The sequence below is a fragment of the Mobula birostris genome, chromosome 19 (assembly GCF_030028105.1).
Source record: "Mobula birostris isolate sMobBir1 chromosome 19, sMobBir1.hap1, whole genome shotgun sequence".
NCBI classification, from domain to species: domain Eukaryota; kingdom Metazoa; phylum Chordata; class Chondrichthyes; order Myliobatiformes; family Myliobatidae; genus Mobula; species Mobula birostris.
In genome coordinates, this window is record NC_092388.1 from 40186037 (window position 1) to 40207893 (window position 21857).

The following is a 21857-nucleotide window of genomic DNA, read 5'->3' on the forward strand; positions in this document are numbered from 1 at the left end:
AGGGGTAAAGTCAGGGTAAATGCAAGTAGGCTTTTTCCATTGAGGTAGTGTGGGACTACAACCGGATATCATGGCTTAATGGTGAGAGAAGTGAGAAGTTTAAGGGAAACACGAGGGGAAGCTTCTTCACTCAGAGGGTAGTGAAAATGCGGAATGAGCTGCCAGCACAAGCAGTCCATGTGATCTCGATTTCAACGTTTGAGCAAAGTTTGGATAGGTACATGGATAGCGGGAATACGGATGGCTATGGTTCCGATACAGGTCATTGGGAGTAGGCAGTTTAAATGGTTTTTGGCACAAACTAGAAGGGCTGAAGGGCTTGTTCCTGTGCTGAACTTCCCTATTACTTTATAACTAAGAAAGTTAATTCTGCAGCTTAGATAATTTTTCTGCTTATGGAGAATTTGGAGCCAATGGACTGAGCAGGTTGACCACAACCTGCAGTCACAGTTACTCATAGAATTGCATTATTTTTATAGAATTCTTCTGCAAATTTTTAACTTGCATTTGAGGTACATATAACCAGTTAATCAGACTGTCTAGAAGTTCATTGGTAATACTAAGGCATTGATGTCTCTTCATATTGCTGTACTATATATTTTAAGTCTGTGTTTTTGTTCCACTGTGACCTCTAAGACAGTTAAGATGCAGTGTTCACTTAACTATAACGCGCTCTAAGGTTTCACTGCTAATGTAATGGCCTCTCGGTACTGTTTCATAGCTAAGGTAATGGTTTCTCTGTAGCGGTAATGTTTGGGTTATGACTAGAGATAATGGGGGCTTTGGAATATGCGCTATCCAATTAGAGGCATGTTGTTCTTTCTTGTGAGTCTGGGAGCAGGGATCTTGCTGTCTTTTGCCAGGGAGAGATGAGGAGAGAAGACGTGAATGGAGAGAGTTGGTGCACCGCCGGATGGAGTGGACTTGGAGTGAGGGTCCAAGGGTTGGCCACACTCATAGGAGGTTGACAGGAAACAAATGGACGGAACAGTGAGCTCCAACGTTGTGCATTAGACTGTTTCATAAGAACAGGCCCTTTTCCTTTTTTGTTTCTTTACTAACTATATAGTCAAATTAAGAATTATAAAGCTCAATCATTTAATCACATATTGTGTACTGTTTGTTATTTCATGGTACTGATTTGTAACAGGGGACACATCATGCAGCATCCACCCAAACAAGATTTCTTAAGTTTGGCTGGGCCAGGGGCTGTCTTCCCCTCGATTAAGCTACTAGCCGAACCGAGGATTACATAACTATTGAACAATAGAAGTTAAACCAATGGTCAACCTAATTACTTCAAAGCATCCTGTTAAAGACACTCTATTGCATACTGGTTCATAAGTTTCAAACACATTGATCAGTTCACAACACAGGAGAAACTGTTAATTAAGTGAAGAAAAACATCTGGATATGCATCATACTTTTCAACTGGAACTGAGTAGAAACTGGAGAATGGCTGGCATGGAAGGATTCTGAACCAAACACATTTATAATTTAAAACTTTGCTTATTAGAATAACAAAAGCACAAAGCATGAATGAAGCTCTTTCAAAATACCAATGAAGGAAGTCTTGTTTACAATGGGAGAATAACATGTAAAGACAATTAAGGGATGAAGTTCCTTAAAATTCATTTTAGTTTTAAGTATATGTTAATCATGGAATAATTGTACAACAATGTATGCATTTAGATGGTCAAATGCAGGAAGTAAAACATGTCAAAGCTGAGTGTCTCTATACTGTAATTCCAATTAAATTTGATCAACCTGCACACTCACAATCACCCAATCACTACCTTCAGTTAGAAATCACTACCAAAAGAAAGCTTTTCTACCTTTAGCAAGTATTCAGCCAAGGAAACAAAAAAAAATCAGTGGAGTCGCAGAGGGTCATCATTTCTGATATAAACAATATTCATGCTTCAAGAGAGAAAGATGCTCATAACCTTAAAAAATCTATATGCTCAACTGAGGAAAAAACTTCATTGTTCCACTTGCCATTATAAATGTAATACTTCTTTGTTGCATCGTTTGATTGAAAATTTACATGTATGATTTTGGAAGCCGATTGTGATCACTGCGGGTATCTGATCACAGGTCACTGAGCTCACTAAAGCTACATGTGGGGACATCGGTTTTGCTGGCTATTTAAGTTCAAAGCCAGTATTTTAAAAGTAGTTTAATACCTTTAAAAATAATCCAAAAAAAAAGATTTCCTCTTGGCTCCAAGTCATGATTAATGTTTAAATTTGCAGTGAGAATGAACACCTGGCCTTAAGCAAGCAAAAGGTTATTTCATGAATCAAACATATTGAAAAGGTCCAAGAATGTCAATTAAAAGAAAATGATCCGGCTTTGTTTACATCAGGGGTCCCCAACCTTTATTGCACCGTGGACCGGCTTAATATTGACAATATTCTTGCGGACCGGCTGACCGGGGGGGGGTGGGAGGGGGTGTCCAAGTAGGGTTAAACTTACCTCAACATGTCTTTTACAGTTAGGGTTGCCAACTTTCTCACTCCCAAGTGAGAGACAAAAGTAGCAGTCAAATCCTGGGACACTTGTGTTTACTCCAGAAAAGACTACCATGACCATGAAGCCTTGCACGGGCATCTGTGTGCGCATGTGATGTGCGCATGCACGTCCGCGCCGATTTTTTTCTCCACAAATCGGTTTTGCCTTCATCTTCCCAACTATACTGTACATACAATATTTCTACGTTTTATAGGCTGTGTATTTATCATATCATTCCTGCTTTTACTATATGTTAGCGTTACTTATTTTCAGTTTTATGTGCTATTTGGTATGATTTGTTAGGTTATTTTTTGGGTCTGGGAATGCTCAAAAAATTTTCTCATATAAATTAATGGTAATTGCTTCTTCGCTTTACACCATTTTGGCATGGAAGGTTTCATAGGAACGCTCTACCTTAGCGGGGGAAATAAGGGACAAACCAATTTTGCCCAATATACAGGATATCCCGGCAAATACGGGACAGTTGGCAACCCTATGTTCAAGTTCAACAGTGCGTGACAGGGAATGAGGAAAGGTGCAGTTCACTCATACCATTTCCTCACGGCCCGGTAGCACACGCTTTGCGGCCTGGTACCGGTCCGTGGCCCGGTGGTTGGGGACCCCTGGTTTACATGACCGGTACAATTTGCAGTAATGATTGAACAGAATTATTTTTGCTCCATTAATCCCCTGCTTGTTTCTTTCTCACAGCCAATCAACATTCATTGTGGGGGTAAGAGTCAGTGAGTTGCAAATCACTTACTAGACAATGTTTCCTTCTAAAACAATGGGCAATTATCAACAAAGTGAAAAAATAAATCTAACAGATTTCATTTCTTCATCCGCTGGTACTTTAAGTTATAGTGTCAACATTTCTTTAACAACTTAGCTTGATGCAGATATTCTGTCTCGAGGAAGCTCATCCTTACACACCTATCCACTGCCTGCAGGACACAAGTCAAGAATGTAATACGTACCATGACACACATTTTAAACTGGTGCCTCAGTGGTGAAGTCAACATCTGATGCAAAGGTTGTGGGTTCACACCCCAGTCCATAATCGACCCTTAGTGTAGCAATGCAGACAAGAGATACTTAGGGATAGTTGTGTTGTTGGACATGTGAATCTACCTTTTTTCTAGGTATAGACATTCACTGACAAAGCCAGCTTTTATTGCCCGTCCCTAACACTTCTGAGAAAGTTGTGAAGAGCCTCGACCTTGAAGTGCTGCTGTCCCTCTGATGAAGGAGGACTACAATGCTGCTGGGAAGGGAGTTTCACAACGAAAGGCTAGTGGCATATTTCCAAGTTGAGATGCTGTGTGTGTCTTTATGAAGAACCTGCCTGTGGTTGAAGAAAGAGTGCCAATCAAACTCACTCATGGCAGGGTACCCATCCTCTGACATGCTCCTGTAGTCATAGTATTTTTGTGACCGGTGCAATTGGGTTCTCATCAGTGTTGAGCTGCAAGATATCAAGTGGTGCCGATAAATGGTGAACCTTTGCTTGCAGCTCTGATGGGAATCATCAAATATTCCCATTGAGGACTACTACAGATGAAACCCACAATCACAGCCATCGATAATTCAGTAAGCAATGTTGTTTTAAGAAGATTAAAAAAATCTACTGATCCTCAGAATTGATGTACCCTGTATGGCAAACTCAGATCATAAGTGCAGTTCCCCTTTAAAAAAACAGAAGCAGAGAAAATATACTGGGCTACATGGGCTACAGATATGACTGAAACACAGATGCCTTAGAACCCCCCCCCCCCACCCCCCAAGTTCCCAACTATCTTGCTGACAAATGTACGGTCTCTGGAAAATGAAATTGAAGACTTCAGAGCAAGATTACAGTAACAGAGGGACATCAGGGACTGCTGTCTACTTTGCTTCACAGAAATATAGCTAACGCCTGCCATTTTGGATGCAGCTATGCAGTCCAATGGATTCAGCATTCACCTTAAAGACAGGTCAATTGACTCTTTTAAGGTAGAGGAGGGGGAGTATGATCATGATTAACTCATTGAAGTACACAGATGTGACAGTTCTGTCTCAGTCCTGTTCACCTGACCTAGAACATCTAGTGATCAAATATCATCCATTTTATCTTCCGAGGGCGTTTTCTGCTGTCATCCTGGTAGCTGTGTACATTTCACCTCAGGCCAACATTTGGCAGGCGCTGGAGGAGAGGAGCATCATGATCAGTAGTCATGAAACAGCACACCCTGATGTCTTCACTATCATTGCAGGGAACTTCAACTAGGCCAGCTTGAAGAACGACTGCTAACATATCACCTGCGGAACTAGAAGAACCAACATACTTAACTGCTGTTATACCACCACCAAGAAAGCTTACTGTGCCATCCCACTCCTGCACTTTGGAAAGTCCAATCAGCTGGTTGTACTTCTACTCCTTGCAGCAAGTCAGATAATAAAGCTAGCAGCCCCAGTGTTGAGGACCAAGAAGGTACAATCAAGGAAGGCGGAGGAGCTCTCCAGGGGTGCTTTGAGTCGGTGGACTGGAGAATACTCAGGGATTCATTTTCGATCTTCACCAACTTCATCAAGGCATGTGTGGATGAGTGAACGCTTTTGAAAACGTACCAGACATACCCAAACCAAAAGCCATGGATGAATCAACAGATTCATAGTCTGCTGAGGGCTACATCTGTGGTAATCAAAACCAGTGATCCAGAACTGTACAAGAAGTCCACGTACGGCCTGCAGAATGTTCTTGAAAATATTGCTATTTTAAGAGCAAAATAACAACAGCGATTGAAGTTAAAGATGCATGTCAGCTCTGGCAGAGTTTTCAGGCCATTATTTCCTACAAGGCAAAACCTAACATCATGAATGCTTGTGATGCTTCACTCCCAGATGAGCTAAATGTCTATTATGCATGTTTGAAAGGGAGAATAAACCTACACCTGTGCAAATCATTGCAGCAACTGGTGACCCTGTAATCTTGTCTCAGAGGTCGAGGTCAGAATATCTTTTATGAGGGTAAAGGCTCACAAGGCGTCAGGCCCTGGGAGAGCTCAGAAAACCTGTGCCAACCAAGTGGCAGGAGTGTTCAAGGACATCTTCGGTCGCTCACTGTTGCAGTCACAGATTCCACCTGCTTCAAATGGGCGAAAGTCATTTCAGTACCCAAGGAGAGCAGGCCAAACTGCCTCAACAACAATCATCCAGTTGCACTCACATCTACTACAATGAAGTGCTTTGAGGGATTGGTCATGGTCAGAATAAACTTCTGTCTAAGCAAGGACCTGGGCCCATTGGAATTTGCCTATTGCAATAATAGATCTCAGTGGTCTTACTGGCTCTCCACTCATTCTCTTGGACAATAGCAATACCTATGTCAGGCTACCATTTATCGATAAAGGCTTGGCATTCAACACCATCATACCCTCAGTACTAATTGACAAGTTCCAAACCTTGGTTCTCTGTACCTCCCTCTGCAACTGGATCCTTGACTTTCTCCTAAAAAGACAACAGTCAGTGTAGACCTGGAAATAACACCTCCTTACTGCTGACAATCCACACTGGTGCACCTCAAGGATGTGTGCTTAGCCCACTGCTCTACTCTCTCTACACCCATGACCAGGTAGCTGGGCACAGTTTAAATGCCATCTATAAATTTGCCAATAACACAACTATTGTTCGCAGGATTTCAGTTGGTGATGAGGGATACAAAATTGAGATAAATAGATCAGCTGTTTGAATGCTCTCACAACAACAACCTTGCACTCAACATCAGTCAGACCAAGGAAATGATTGTGGATTTCAGGAAGGAGAAGTCAAGGGAGCTCACACCAGTCTTCACTGAGGGATCAGCACTGGAAAGAGTGAGCAGTTACAAATTCGTGGGTGTCAACGTCTCTGAAGATCTAGCTTGAGCCCAACATATTGATGCAATTACAATAAAGGATCAACAGTAGCCATATTTCATTAGGAGTTTTGAGAGACTTGGTATGTCACTGAAGACTCTTGCAAATTTCTACGGATGTACCAGGGAGAGCACTCTAACTGGTTGTATCACCATCTTGTATGGAGGGACCACTATGGAGGAACAGAAAGTGCTGCAGAAAGTTGCAAACTCATCCAGCTCCATCATGGCCACTATCCTCTCGGGCATCAAGGACATCTTCAAGATGCAGTGAAAAGCATCCATTAATCAGGACCCACATCACGCAGGACATGCCTCCAGTGCTACCATCAAGGAAGACACACTCAACATTTTAGGAACAGCTTCTTCCCCACCACCATCAAATTTCTGAATGTATAGTACCTTCGATTTTCTTTTTTGCATTACTTGTTTAATTTAATTTGTCTATTAATATATATTATTGTATTTTTAATTTTTTAAATTATGTATTGCAAAGTACTGTTGCTGCAAAACAACTTACTTCATGATATGCTCTATGCCGGTGATACTGTACCTGACTCAGCATTGGTAATGCCTCTGAATGTCTAGCATGGGTGCTTGAAGGAAGGTTCTCCCAGGATCCTGGGCAATACGTCACCTGAACACCTAGCAGCCTCTGTGATACAATGAAACAGCAGTACATGAACATTTACTGCTGTATGTCCTACACTTTAAAAGCTTGTCATTGACTGTGAAGTATTTGAAATGTCTCCAGGCACCGTAAATATTTCAGTTCTGTTGTACAAACTGGTTTACTATTGCCTTTAACGTAGTCAAGTAGCAGGATATTCCTTGCATCCTGCAGTTACTCATGATTTATCTTCAATATACACATTACCGGTTGCTTTTTAAAAATCTATCACACACTGTTTCTAATTATAATTACATTAGATCTTTCCCATTTTACAGTTTTGTAGCAATCTTTTGGCATGTAAAAAAAGAAGGGAAAAGTGGAAGTTTGCTATTTTCAGGTACTAACTTTAAACAAATGGCAACTCCTGACAAACACCAAGACTTATAAACAAACACTAGTGTGCTCCCTCTGGCAAGATAACTTGGCAGAACTTGTAAATATCGTGGCTATAAATACCAGTCACGCAACAGGCACAGGTACAACTGTACAAAGAAGAATCACGGCCCATCTATGTTGCCTTTCACTCCCCTGGCAGTCCCTAGAAATAAAGAATTGCTGACTTATGGTACCAAACAATGTCTATACATCTCTTCAACAGACCTATGAGTGACTCAAGGAAAACCCACAAAATGGAGAACTTTGGGAACCGTAAGCCAGCTTCATCTATTCACCTGGAGTTAATGCATGTGAGATCTTCAATTATCCATGCACAATAGAATTTTCCTTCTGAAGGGAATCTAGCTTTTCTTGTCCCCAGGGAGCATATTTTATAATAGGACATTCACTGGAATCCCAAGACACTTTTTCTCTCTGGGGCTAATATCATAAGCTGTAGTGGTTTTCTCTGATTCAGATGTTGACAAAGCTGTACTAATTACCCATCCCAAGCAGTGTTGAGACAATGCAGGTAGTATTTTACATGAACCATTACAGGCATTTGGTGACGATCTCTTTGCTGAATGTGATATCAAATTAGGACTGTTTGCTTTTTCCTGTGAAAGTTCCCTATGACATAGCATATTATATATCCAAGCAGTCAGTGGTTTATTTTGCAAGGCAGCAGGCTACAAATTTTTATACGTTGACACTTTAATATGACAGACGGTGTGAGACTCTTCTATTCACATATGCGTGGATATAGGCAGAATATATCCATATTAAAGATACCTTGCTCAACTTTTTTTAAAGCAAGAGATATAGGAAAAATATCAATTATACATTTAATGGCCAACAGCTAATAATCTGGTCTCTCAGTGTCACCTCTTGAAGTCAACTAATATGAAGGAAAGTGATTCTGTTTGCCACAGTCTCATCTCATGAAGTTTGCTGTCAGCAGGTTGTACCAGCGGGTTCAGGTCAGAAATCAGCTTAAGTAAAGCAGAAATGTTCATATTTAAGGCTCAACTCACCTACAATACATTCAGAAGTTAGAAACAACACACAAAACAGGAGGACAAAAGGCTGAAGAAGATGGAATCCAATAGGAGAATTATAGTGGACCATGGCATAGCAAGATACCATCTTCTTCAGCCCTTTGCACCTCAACCAATCATCTCCTAGCTTCTTACATTATTCCTAGCCTCCCTACATCCACCAATCACTTCCCTCACCTGCATCCACCTATCACCCACCAGCTATTGCTCTGCTCCTTTCAACCCCCACCCTTTTTACTGGCTATCCCCCTCTTTCTTTCCAGTCCTGACGAAGGGTCTCGCCTGCCAGATCCTGCCTGACCTGCTGAGTTCCTTCAGTGCTTCGTGCTTCACTCCACATTCCCAACATTTGCAGTCCCGTGTCTCTGCATTCAGAACTCCACCCATGTCGAATGATGATTGCTCAGTAGCAGGAAACACTCAGTCCCTTTTTCACAGAAGTTTGCATGTACTCCCTGAAGTGTTCAAGGAGGTCATGCCCATGACAGCAATAATATTTTTGGTGGCTTGTTCCTACAACTTTGACTAATTCTGTGCTTGCTTACAAATGATCTGAGACCTTCGCCCAAATGGAGCAATCAACAAAACTATGGCAGTTTTCTCATACAGTATATATTCAATAAAGATGTGAAATTCAATGCAATTTTCCCCCTCAAAGTAACATTCCACTTGATGAATCGCTGTTCTCTGCACTGATTGTGGAAAGGTGAAATCAGTTCCTTGATTTGACCTTCTTCAAAATCAGGCTATCCTTTCGGAAAATAGAGCAACACACACAAAGTGCTGGAGGAGCTCATCAAGTCGGGTAGTATCTACGCAGGGAAACAAACAGTTGACATTTCCGGCTGAGACTCTTTAACAGGACTGGAAAGGAAGGGAAGCAAAGCCAGAATAAGGTGGGAGGAGAGGAAGGAGTACAAGCTGGCAGGTGATAGGTGGAACAAGATGAGGAGGAAGGTGGGTGGGCGGAGGAGGGTGATGAAGGAGAAGGAGAAATCTGAGAGGAGAGGGCAGTGGACCAGGGAAGAAAGGGAAAGAAGAAGAGAAATAAAGGGAGGTGATGAGCAGATGAGGAGGAGAAGAGATCTCAGAAGGGGACCAGAATGGGGAATGGAAAAAGAGAGACGGGGGTAGCGGGGAGAAATTACCGGAAGTTAGAGAAATCGATGTTCATGCCATCTATTTGGAGGCTGCCCAGACAGAGCACTCCCAAGTTGAGTATGGCCTCATCATGCCAGTAGTGGAGGTTATGGACCAACATGTAGAAATGAGACTGGGAAAATAAATTGAAATGGGTGGCTACCAGGAAATCCTCCCTTTTATGGCGGACAGAGTGAAGGCGTTCGACAAAGTGGTCCCCCAATCTATGTCAGGTCTCACTGACGTAGGTGGCTGCATTGGCAGCACCAGATACAGTAGATGAAGCCAAGAGAGTTTCTGGTGAAGAGTTGCCTCGCCTGGAAGGACTTTCTGGGACTCTGAATGGCGGTGAACGAGCTGGTGTAGGGGTAGGTGTAGCATTTGTCCCATTTGCATGGATAAGTGCCAGGAGCGAGATCAGTGGGTAGGGATCAAAGGACAAGACAGCTACACAGAAAACGATCTTTATGGAAAGTTGAGAGCAGTGGGTGGGGGGTGGGGGGGAGAAGGAAAGATGTGCCTAGTGGTAGGGTCCTGTTGTAGATGGGTGAAGTTACAGAGAACCTGTTGTAGATGGCAGATGTTACCAGCACTTTGTGTGTGTTGCTTAAGATTTCCAGATTTGCAGAATGTCTTGTGTCTATACCTTTCAGTAGTTACTCATAGATCCTCTTCAACATTGGTGCTTATCTGCGTCCTGTTCGCGGTTTTGGCTCCAGTTACCGGAAAATTTTCATCAACTTTATTTAAGGTGTGATCCCCACTTTCACTTCCCATAGCAGGGTTCTCGTGTGGTGACTGCAAAAGAGCGTCCTCAATAGTGTTCTGTTTGGAACTTCTATACTCAATTACACAAACATACTAAAATGGGGATTACCCATTTCTGCATCGCTGAGGTTGCGGCCATTGAGATCTAGTATGACAAAATGGACAATGATCTGTCACTAGGGTAAACGATTTGCCAAGGATTTCCTGGTTCCAAGCAAAATTCTACGTGCTTCTTTCTTGAACTGTATATAATTATACTAACAACTTCTAATAATGAGAAGTCTAAGTGATTATTTACTGAATTGCTATGATGAACAAAGATACTATTCAGTTCTTCAGATCCCAATGGTAAGGCCATCAATCCCAGATGACCATCTGCTCCACTACGGTTCTTTCTGCTACTTGCCTATGCTTAAGGCCAGATAACCGACCGGCATATCTCTGAGACGTTGGAGAGAAACTGAAAATCCATACAGTAATAGGAAGAATGTACAAATTTCACATAGGCAGCTTCTGACTTCAGGATTGTGCATGGTTCCTGGAGCCTTGAGGCAGTGTTGCTAACCTGTCTGCCACAGGTTATTCTATCCAGGATAAATTTCTCTTTTTCCTATTATCCATCAGGTGGCATAACTTCACCTATTCATAACTTAAGTATTACTGGCCAACCTCAACTCACACCTGGTATCACAATGAACAAAGGGAGTTTCACTTGCCAGTCTTTTCTTCTATATTTCCTCTGCACCAAGTTCCTCCTCATTCCACATCTACTTCATATCCTTTTAATAAAAGTGATGCAGTACTGTTGCAAAGGTTGGAGAAGGAGCTCGCATACAAGTGAAACATTATTGATAAAAGTTATTTTATCAAGCTTAGGTACAGAGTTGATACCCTCTACTTTCTTTGTCACTGGCTAGGTATTTGGTTCATCTTCAAACCAAGGCATGCTTTGCTTTGTTTCTTTCTTTCATTGTGCTCCTGAACTTCTGAACCATTCCACAAAAACAGAAGATGTTTCTCTTCTGTGCTCTTAATAAACAGGTCATCTTCATGCAGAAGCAATGATTTACTCCTCGCAGTGTTCAATCCATCAAAGCCTGGGAAGCATATTATAAAACAAACTAGACTCCTCAAGATAACTGTTGCATGTGAGTGGAGCATTTTATGCTCTTTGATGGTCAGGTGTTCCCGACCTATTATGTGTAGATCCAATTTTGTGAATACCTTTGATCCTGCTAACTCTGAGATCTTGTCAAGGAAGTGGTAGATATTATCTACTGTCTACAGCTTGAGTTGGTGTATCTCTGTAGTTTCCACATAGACTCACTATTCTTTTCCAGATTTGGGCAAAAGCATTACTGGTCCATTATCCTCTTCGGTGACAAAAACCGCTCTAATTTATTCCACACTACCTAGCTCCTTTTCAATTAGATTCTGTATTGCTTACAGTTCTTCTTTGGACCAGCAAAAGACAAGCTTTGTATCTAATCTGATTCCACTGAAAAACAATTCTACCTCAAAGACTGAATACTGGTTATAGTATGCTCAACAGTTTCAAATGAATTCATTCATCCATCGATGCGTATGAAAATCCTCAATCTATAAAAGCAAACAATGCATACACTTCGTGGTCTCTCCCTACCACTTCTATTTTCTGAAGTACCAGAAAACTATTGCAGAAACTATTAATTCCAAAATGTGCTAACAATTGCATTCCAAGAGCTTCAAAAGTCATAAAGAAAAAATGATATGAAAATATATATCATTTAAATAAATTACTTCCCTATGCTGGAGAGTTAAGTAGCAGCCCAAATATCCCCATAAAATTGAAAATCCATGTATACATGGTGCACTAACATTGGATTTTGCACATCTAACTCAAATCACACTCCTCTTCAGCCAATTGTGTCAATAGAATAGTGAGTTCCAAACCTCCATATGGTCTCCTACAGCAAGACCAACATTAATAATCAAATATTTAAAAAGCGACCTTTCATACACTGTACTACTCTGCTATTGGCATCATTTTTGCCTGTGCATAATATTTACTAAATGTTATAACATCTAAGCAAAGCCAAGCAAACAAGAAAACAGAGACACAAGAGGTTCTGCAGATGCTAGAAATCTTGAGCAACACCCACAAAATGCTGGAGGACTCTACAGGTCAGGCAGCATTTATGGAGGGTAATAAACGGTTGATATTTCGGTTCTGACCTGCTGAGTTACTCCAGTACTTTCTGTGTGTTAAACAAAAAAATACTCTGCTGGAAATCTGAAACCGTTACAATGGTTTACACAGCCATGGCAGATGCAATTTAATGCAGACAGTTGTGAGGTGTTGCACTTTGATAGGAACAACCAGGGTAAGTTTTACACCATCAACGGTAGGGTACTGTGAAGTGCGGAAGAACAAGGAGTGCTGGGAATATAGCTCCATCATTCATTGAAAGTGGTATCACTGGTGAATAGGGTTGCAAAGAAAACTTTTACCACATTGGCATTCATAAATCAGAGTACTGAGTACTGGAGATGGGATGTTAGGTTGAAGTTGTACAGGACATTGGTGAGGCCTGATTTGGAGTATTGTGCAGTTTTGGTCACCTACCTACAGGAAAAGTGTAAGCAAGGTTGAAAGAGTATAGAAAAAATTTACAAGGATGTTGCCAGGTCTGGAGGTTCAGAGTTATAAGGAAAGATTGAATAAGTTAGGACCTTATTCCCTGGAACATAGAAGATTGATGGGAAATTTTGATAGAGGTATACAAAATTATGAGGGGTATAGATAGGGTAAATACTAGCAGGCTTTTTCCATTGGGGTTGGGTGGGACTACAACCAGAGATCATAAGTTAAGGGTGAAAGGTGAAAAGTTTAAGGGGAGCACGAGGGAAAACTTCTTCACTCAGAGGATCATAAGAGTGTGGAACAAACTGCCAGCACAAGTGGTGCAGGCAAAGTGTATTTCAACATTTAAGAGAAGTTTGGATAAGTACATGGGTAGTAGAGGTAAGGAGGGCTGTTATCCAGATGCAGGTCGATGGGCAAAGGCAGGTCTAATGGTTCAGTACAGACCAGATGGGCCGAAGGGCCTGTTTCAGTGCTGTACTTTTCAGTGACTCTACATTATTTCCTCTGTGCTTCTATTGCATGATCTATTGCATTCTCAAACAATCAATCTATCAATTCTTCCTTTCTGTACTTGCTTATATGTGGTTTCTCTCCTTCCTTTCCTCTTTTTCAAATCCTGCTAATCTGTCTTTTAACTTGCCCTCCATTTGAAAGTCTAGACCAAGGATTCCCACCCTGGGGTCCACAGACCCCTTGCTTATTGGTATTGGTCCATGACATTAAAAAGGTTTGGGAACCCCCTGGTCTAGATTGAAGTTAACCATCTACTGGCTGTAGAAAAATACACTGGCATGCTGGGTGTTCTCAGTCTGTACAATGTTTCCTTTAAACTGGAAAAACTAACAGATTTGTGCAAAATCCAAGCTTGATGTAGAAACTACAAGAAATAATTATGCTGGCGGTAGCCAAAGTTTCCGATACCAACAAACCCCAGACTTAATGTGGAAACGCCTTAGGTCTGGGACATACTGAATGACAAATGCTGTTGACCTTTCCTCTGTCTGCTACGAACAATGGGATTTCCCAGTGGCCAACCACTTAAATTCAACTTCCCATTCCAATTTTGACATGTCTGTCCATGGCCTCCTCTGCTGTCACAAGATGGGCACACACTCAAAATGCTGGAGGAGCACAGCATCTATGGAACAGAGGAAACAGTCGATGTTTCAGGCTGAGGCCGTTCATCAGGATCAAAAAAAAGAGATTAGAAGTCAGAGTTAGAAGGTAGGGGAAGGAGGGAAAGAAGTACAAGGGAGTTGGTGATAGATGAAACCAGGAGAGGGGGAGGTGTGAAGTAAAGAGCTGGGAAGCTGATTGGTGAAAGGGGTAAATGGCTGGAGAAGGGAGAATCTAACTGGAGAGGACAGAAAACCATGGAAGAAGGGAAAGGGGAAGGAGCACTGGAGGGAAGTGATGGGCAGGGAAGGAGATAAGGTGAGAGAGGGAAATGGGAATGGGGAATGGTGAAGGAGAGGGAGGGCGGTTATGGAAGTTTGAGAAGTCAACGTTCATGCCATCAGGTTGGAGGCTACCCAGGTGGAATACAAGGTGTTTTTCCTCCAACCTGAGTGTGGCCTCATCGTGGCAGTAGAGGAGGCCATGGACTGACATGTCGGAATGGGAAGGGGAAGTGGAATTATAATGGGTGGCCACTGCAGATCCCATTTTTTCTGGCAGACGGAGCATAGGTGCTCGGCAAAGCAGTCTCCCAATCTACATCGCTTCTCATTGATATACAGGGGGTCACACCGGAAACACTGGATTCAGTAGATGACCCCAACACACTCACAGGTGCAGTGTCGCCTCACCTGAAAGGACTGTTTGGGGCCCTGAATGTTAGTGAGGGAGGAGGTGTAGCGGCAGTTGTAGCACTTGTTCCACTTGCAAGGATAAGTGCCAGGAGGGAGATCAGTGGGGAGGGATGAATGGGCAATGGAGTCGTGTAGGAAGCGATCCCCATGGAAAGTTGGGGGAGGGAAAGATATGACTGGTTGTGGGATCCTGTTGGAGATGGTAGAAGTTATGGAGAATTACATGCTGGATGTGAAGGCTGGTAGGGTGGTAGGTGAGCATAAAAAGAACCTTGTCCCTGGTGGGGTGGTGGGAGGATGTGGTGAGGGCAGACGTACATGAAATGTAAGAGATGCAGGTGAGGGCAGCATTGATGGTGGAGGGAGGAAGGCCCCTTTCTATGAAGAAGGAGGACATCTTGTTAGTTCTGAAATGAAAAGCCTCATCCTGAGAGAAAATGCAGTGGAGACGGAGGAATTGAGAGAAGGAAATGATGTTTTTACAAGTGACTGGATGGGAAAAGGTATAGTCCAGGTAGTTGTGAGAATCAGTGGGTTTATAAAGGATGTCAGTGGATAAACTGCTCTGGACTGAAAAGCCTCATCCTGAGAAATGAGGACATAGGTTGGAAAAGCAACAGCTTATATTCCGCTAGGTAGCCTCCAACCTGATGGCATGAACATTGGTTTCTCTAGCTTCCAGTACTTTCTACTGTCCTCTCCTATCAGCTTCTTCTTCTTTAGCCCCTCACCCCTTCCACCTATCACCTCCCAGCTTCTTCATCCCACATCACCCACCTTCGCCCTCACTTGGTCCCACCTATCACCTACCAGTTTGAAATCTGCCTTCTTCCCCCTTCCTTTGTGGTCCTGTTGAAGGATCTTGTCCCAAAGCATCAACTGTTTGTTCCTCTCCTGACCTGCTGAGTTCCTCCACGTATTATTTCTAAGTTTAGTTTAATTGTTTCATAAAATACTTTAATATTTTAGGATTTGTTTTTTTTAAAATATTTACAAACATTTTCATACTTTAAATGTCTGCAAATATCAAAGATTTTACCTAAATGGCAAAAAAAAAGATTCTCAGGACATGCTAGGATGGAGGTTCAGTAGTATGACAACTGAAGCTCTCTTTCAGATGAGTCTCACTCCACCTCCTGGGGGTGGAAAGACAGCTCACTCCTGGAATCTAGTTTGAATCCAGGCAATGCGCCAGATCTAAATTGAGTTGACTCATGAAGTTTCCACTTACCAAAGCACCTCTAGTAATTTTGAGCAGTTGCACCTGCATAATCATCAATTTTAGGTCATCAGCCAGATAATTAGATAATTACTAAGACAATTACAGGCATAATCAAGCTTCCATCAGGTGGATGAAACTGCCTGATTTTTAGGCTTCACCAGAACCAGCAAAGTACGTAAAAACAAAAAGCAATAAATATTGAAATTAACAAAGAATTTGTAGAACTGCTTTAATTAGTGCAGCAGTTTCAGTATTAATTCCCACAAAGCCACCATTTGTCCAAAATTAGGTTCTACTTGTGATAAGCGTAGTTAGAATAAATGGGAAACTGTGTTGACAAAGCAAAATAAAAATTGTAAGTTTGGATGAGGCAGTATGAGAGAAGCTCTGAGTGGAAAATAAGCTTGTTGGCCCAATTGGCTGCTCGGTGTTATAAATGTTTTGTCATGCAGTGCCGGAGTGGGGGGGGTCATTGTGTCGGAGAGGATGAATTACCTCCTGGCGTCGCTCAGTCGCTCCTCTGAGGCTCTGATCCCAGTGATTAACCTCATGCTTCCATCTCTTCCTGAGGATCCTGCTGTTCCTCCTCCCCTTGGGGCAGTCCTTTGTGAGCGCATCGTGACAAGATGACCCCTCTACAGCACTGAATGAGTCCTCCCCAAATAACCATAGAATGTGCAAAACATGTACCAGCCACAATTAACTTGCCAAGATCAAACTGAAAACACAAGGGCTTAAGATATTACTAAATACAAATACTCAAAAACCCTAGAAACTCAACGCTCAAAGGCAAACTGTATGGCTCATGACAGAAGAATTCTTTGAATTTTCCTTCAGGAGTGCTCTTGGCAGTCATGGGGATATGTCAGCAATGTGGAATTTCCCAAAGTTCGGCTGATGATAGACTGCTTTCTTGAGATGACTTGAGATCCTTTCAGAACTTTGGCCTTCCCATAAAAGGCAAGTGCTACTCACTCAATTCTCAAGATGTAATGGAATCTGAGAAGAATTTTCTCTACTGTTATTTCCAAGTACCCAGGGTGCTCACACAATGGAGGGCGGTACAATGCTGCCGTGCAGGTCTGGGGACCTCAGCCACTGTCTGTGTGAACTTTGCACGTGTTCTCCCTTTGACCAACTCAACTTCCAGTTTCTTCCTGCATCCCAAAGATGTGCTGGAAGGTTAGTTGGCTACTGTCAAGTCATTTCCTTCTGCAGTAGAAGATGCAATTATTCTTAGGAATCCACCTTGCCAACCTCTTTCAGTATTGGCCTGAGAGATCAACCTTGCATTGTAAGAAGGATTCTGTGGTTTCTGACTCTAGCACGTGTAGCTGAATGACACTTAGACTGAGTGGGAAATGTTATTGCTTCAATAATATCAGAGCATCCTTCATATGCTCTGAACTTTGCCTAACTTTTAATCTCTGAATGAGGGATCAGAATCAGGTTTAACATCACTGGCATATGTCATGAAATTTGTTGTTTTATGGCTGCGGTGCATTACAATACATAATAATGAAAAACATAAATTACAATATGGAATATATATATATATAAAATTAAATTAAATTCATAGTGCAAAAAGAGAGCAAGAAAAAGTGAGGAACATGGGTTCATTTTTCATTCAGAAATCTAACGGCCTTCAGATTTATACCTGGTATTCTTGTATAGTTCTGGTCTTGAATGTCACAGATCTCGCCCTCAGCAGACTATGAACCTCCTAGTTCATCTATGGCTTGTGAATTTGTGTATGTCCAGTATGTTCTTGAGGGCACACACTCATCTACACAGGTCTTGATGCAGTTGGTAACAACTGTGGCATATTTATTCATATTTGAAGATGAATCCCTGAGTACCTAATCGAGAAACCCAATAGAATGAATAGCAGCAATGCTTCACTACCAGATGAACTCAATGCCTTCTATACCGCTTTGAAAGGGAGAATATAACTACAGCTGTGAAGATCCCAGCTGCGCCCAGTGACCTGGTGACCCTGTGACCTCTGTCTCAGAGGCCGATGTTAGGCTGTCTTTAAAGAGAGTGAACCCTCACAGGGCAGAAGGTCCCAACGGAGTACTTGGTAAGGCTCTGAAAACCTGTGCCAACCAACTGGTGGGAGTATTCAAGGACATTTTCAACCTCTCACTGCTACAGGTGGAAGTTCCCATTTGCTTCAAAAAGGCACCAATTATACCAGTGCAAAAAGAATAATGTGAGCTGCTTTAATGACTATCACCCAGTAGCACTCACATCGACAATGATGATATGCTTTGAGAGGTTGGTCATGACTAGACTGAGCTCCTGCTGGAGCAAGGACCTGGACCCACTGCAATTTGCCTATTGTCACAATAGGTCAACGGCAGGCGCAATCTCATTGGCTCTTCCCTGGCCTTAGACCACCTGGACAATACAAACACCTGTGTCAGGATGCTGTTCATCGACTGTAGGTCAGCATTAAACACCATCATTCCCACAATCCTGATTGAGAAGTTACAGAATCTGGGCCTCTGTACCTTCCTCTGCAATTGGATCCTTGACTTCCTAACCATAAGACCACAATCTGTGTGGATTGGTGATAACGTATCCTCCTTGCTGACGATAAACACTGGTGCACCTCGGGGGTGTGTGCTTCCCCAAAGTTCTACTCTCTATATACACATGACTTTGAGGCTAGGCATAGCTCAAACACCATCCATAAATTTGCTGATGATACAACCATTGTTGGTAGAATCTCAGATGGAGACGAGAGGGTGTACAGGAGTGAGATATACCAACTAGTGGAGTGGTGTTGCAGCAACAACCTGACACTCAGTGTCAGTAAGACGAAAGAGCTGATTGTGGACTTCAGGAAGGGTAAGATGAAGGAACACATACCAATCCTCATAGAGGGATCAGAAGTGGAGAGAGTGAGCATTTTCAAATTCTTGGGTGTCAGGATCTCTGAGGACCTAATCTAGTCCCAATGTATCGATGCAGTTATAAAGAAGGCAAGACAGTGACTATACTTCATTAGGAGTTTGAAGCGACTTGGAGTGCCAACAAAAACACTCAAAAACTTCTATGGATGTACTGTGGAGAGTATTCTGACAGGCAGCATCACTGTCTGGTATGGGATGGGGGGGCAGGTGTCGGGGTGTTACTGCACAGGACCGAAAGGAGCTGCAAAGGGTCATAAATTTAGCTGGCTGCATCTTGAGTACTAGCCTACAAAGCACCTGGGATAACTTCAAGGAGTGGTGTCTCAGAAAAGCAGCATCCATTATTAAGGAATCCCAACACCCAGGGCATGCCCTTTTCTCACTGTTACCATAGGTAGGAGACACACATTCAGCAATTCCAGAACAGCTTCTTCCCCTCTGCCATCTAATTCCTAATTGAACCTGTGAGCACTACCTCACTTTTTAAATATATATCATTGCTGTTTTTGCACGATTTTTAATCTATTCAATATACATATACTGTAATTGATTAATTTATTTATTTTTCCTACTATATTATGCGTTGCATTGTACAGCTGCTGAAAAGTTAACAAATTTCATGACACATGCCAGTGATAATAAACCTGATTCTGATTCTGAAACCCAACACGCCTTCCCTACTTCCTTTTCTTAAAGTGGAACTGTACTCACGTCCTGAGTCTTGCATCTGGGGCTGCTGATTTTGAACATCAATAGGTTTTTAAGCAATCTTTAAATGATGTTGCTTACTGAACTACCCATGGCTGTGACTGTGGATTTCAGCTTTAGCAGGCCGAAATGGGAATATTTGATCATTTCCATCTGAACTGCACACAAAGAGTCACCACTTTGAGGCCCTCTTGGTACACACCCATCTTGGATTAAAGTGATAACGAGAGGGACAGTCGTATCAATCCTCATTAGTTCATTGAGCAGGAGAAACTAAAGAGCTAGAAATCTGTTGGCTCAGATAGACTAACTCTTTGCTGCCCCACTGGAAACAGGATGTTCCAGGAGAATCATTAGATGATACAGCACATGTTCTGTTGGTTGTCGGTACATAGTAATGATCCAACTTAACTCTTCAATGATATTTTCCACACACAGAAGTACATTTCTGACTTCAAATAACCTCTTGTGTCATTCTTTCCTGACCTGTGCGGAGTGGTCAAGTTAGCCATTTCTATGTCCGTAATGGCGTATTAGGTGGTATAACTGCTTCTTAAGCAAATAGCCATGTGGGTACAAACTTCCCCAGATCTTTAACCCTATTTGCCAGAGGCTTTCACATTTACGATTCTAGTGAATTCCATGTGTAGCTCTTCTACAATGCTTTCTCTGAGAATGCTTGAAGTAAACATTTAATATTTCTATTTTAGACACCCTTGTGATTATAGAATATTTTATTGTCTAAGATCACATAGCTAAATTACCAACTGAGACCTGTTCAGGTTAGTCCATCCTCTCAAAGTGTTTTCATGGACTGTATAAATAATATAACTTGTTGAGTCCTGAGTGACCTCAATGACTATTATCAAAAAATCTATGTCCATAAATTGGAGGACAAAAAACTAACACTCTACTGATATCAGAAGATTCATGCAGTATTCTGAACTAAAGATAATCTTCAGCAGTAAATAATATGCCTGATCAGATTCTGGACCTATTAACCAATCTTTTCCTAACATCATTGGTCACCAAGTTAATTTGAGACCCTGACCATATTCGGATATTCCACAAAGCGTCTAACTCAAGACTTCTACATCTTTCCCTGGATTGACCTTTTGCCTTCGTCAGATAATGGGCCATACGTCGAATGTATTCTTCCCTTAATGGGACAGTCTACAGTACTGTTGATGTGTCAGCCTCTAATTACTTTGTGCTAATCAGAAACTTCATCTTCAAAGTCCCAGTGACTCATCACATAGTTGCAAGTAGCAAAATTGCTTTCAAAAGTAAAATCTGTATCAAGTGCAGCAATTGTCATTATGTGCATATTTCCTTTTAGTGACTCAAAGCAACTGTGCTGGTATTGTGTTCAAATGGTTCCCCTTGTTATTAGAGAATGTATAGTATACAACCTGAAATACTTGTCTTCACAGGCATCCACAAAAAACAGAAGAACCCCAAAAGAAAGAATGACAGAAAATTGTTAGAACCCCAAAGTCCCCCTCCCCCTCCCCAAAGCGAGCAGCAATGTATCAACCTCCCCCTCCCCCAAAGCACTAGCAAAGCACCCAAAGACAGACCATGATCTGCAGTCAGCAAAAACTATTGTTCACCCGACACTTCGACATGCTGCAGGCTCTCTCTCTCACTCACAAGGGACAGAGAGATATCATCCATTTCACAGCGAAAGGGGAGACTGACTGATGCTGTTACCGTATTACCGTCTGCCACATCGCTTTTTATTCTGAGATCCTCCGACTCAAGAATCGGCAGCAAACTCTCCCCCAGTCAAGAGAAATAGAGAGAGATTGCCACCACTTGATTACTTAGATCTCTGTCCATACGTCTGCCACAGCAAAATCCTGATGTTTCTTCTCCTACAATGCTTCAGTCAGCACCACCGGTCTGGAATCGGTCATCCACATGGCCACACCTCAGAGGAAATCATTTTCCAAGCCGTGCTGGGAATATTAGGGACTGCACTCCTATCAGTTGACTTTCATTGCATTTAATAAACTTCTGTGTCATGCTTTTCTCTCGAGAACTGCACTGATTTTTTAAAAGACCAGCTGTAAAGAGAATGTGTAGTGATGGATCCAGAAAAGCAAATCTCACCATTTTGTGGTCGTGTTTGATTTTTGTTGCTTCC

General features: G+C 42.1%; 1 protein-coding gene across 1 annotated transcript in view; it reads right to left on the reverse strand.

Annotated features, from left to right (window-relative positions):
• LOC140212298 (aryl hydrocarbon receptor-like) overlaps positions 1–21857 on the reverse strand; it is a 191450-nt gene that overhangs the window by 128546 nt on the left and 41047 nt on the right. Inside the window, exon 5 of the mRNA XM_072283002.1 lies at positions 8005–8027. Coding sequence (XP_072139103.1) covers positions 8005–8027 — 23 coding nt within the window. The remainder of the gene's footprint in view (positions 1–8004; positions 8028–21857) is intronic.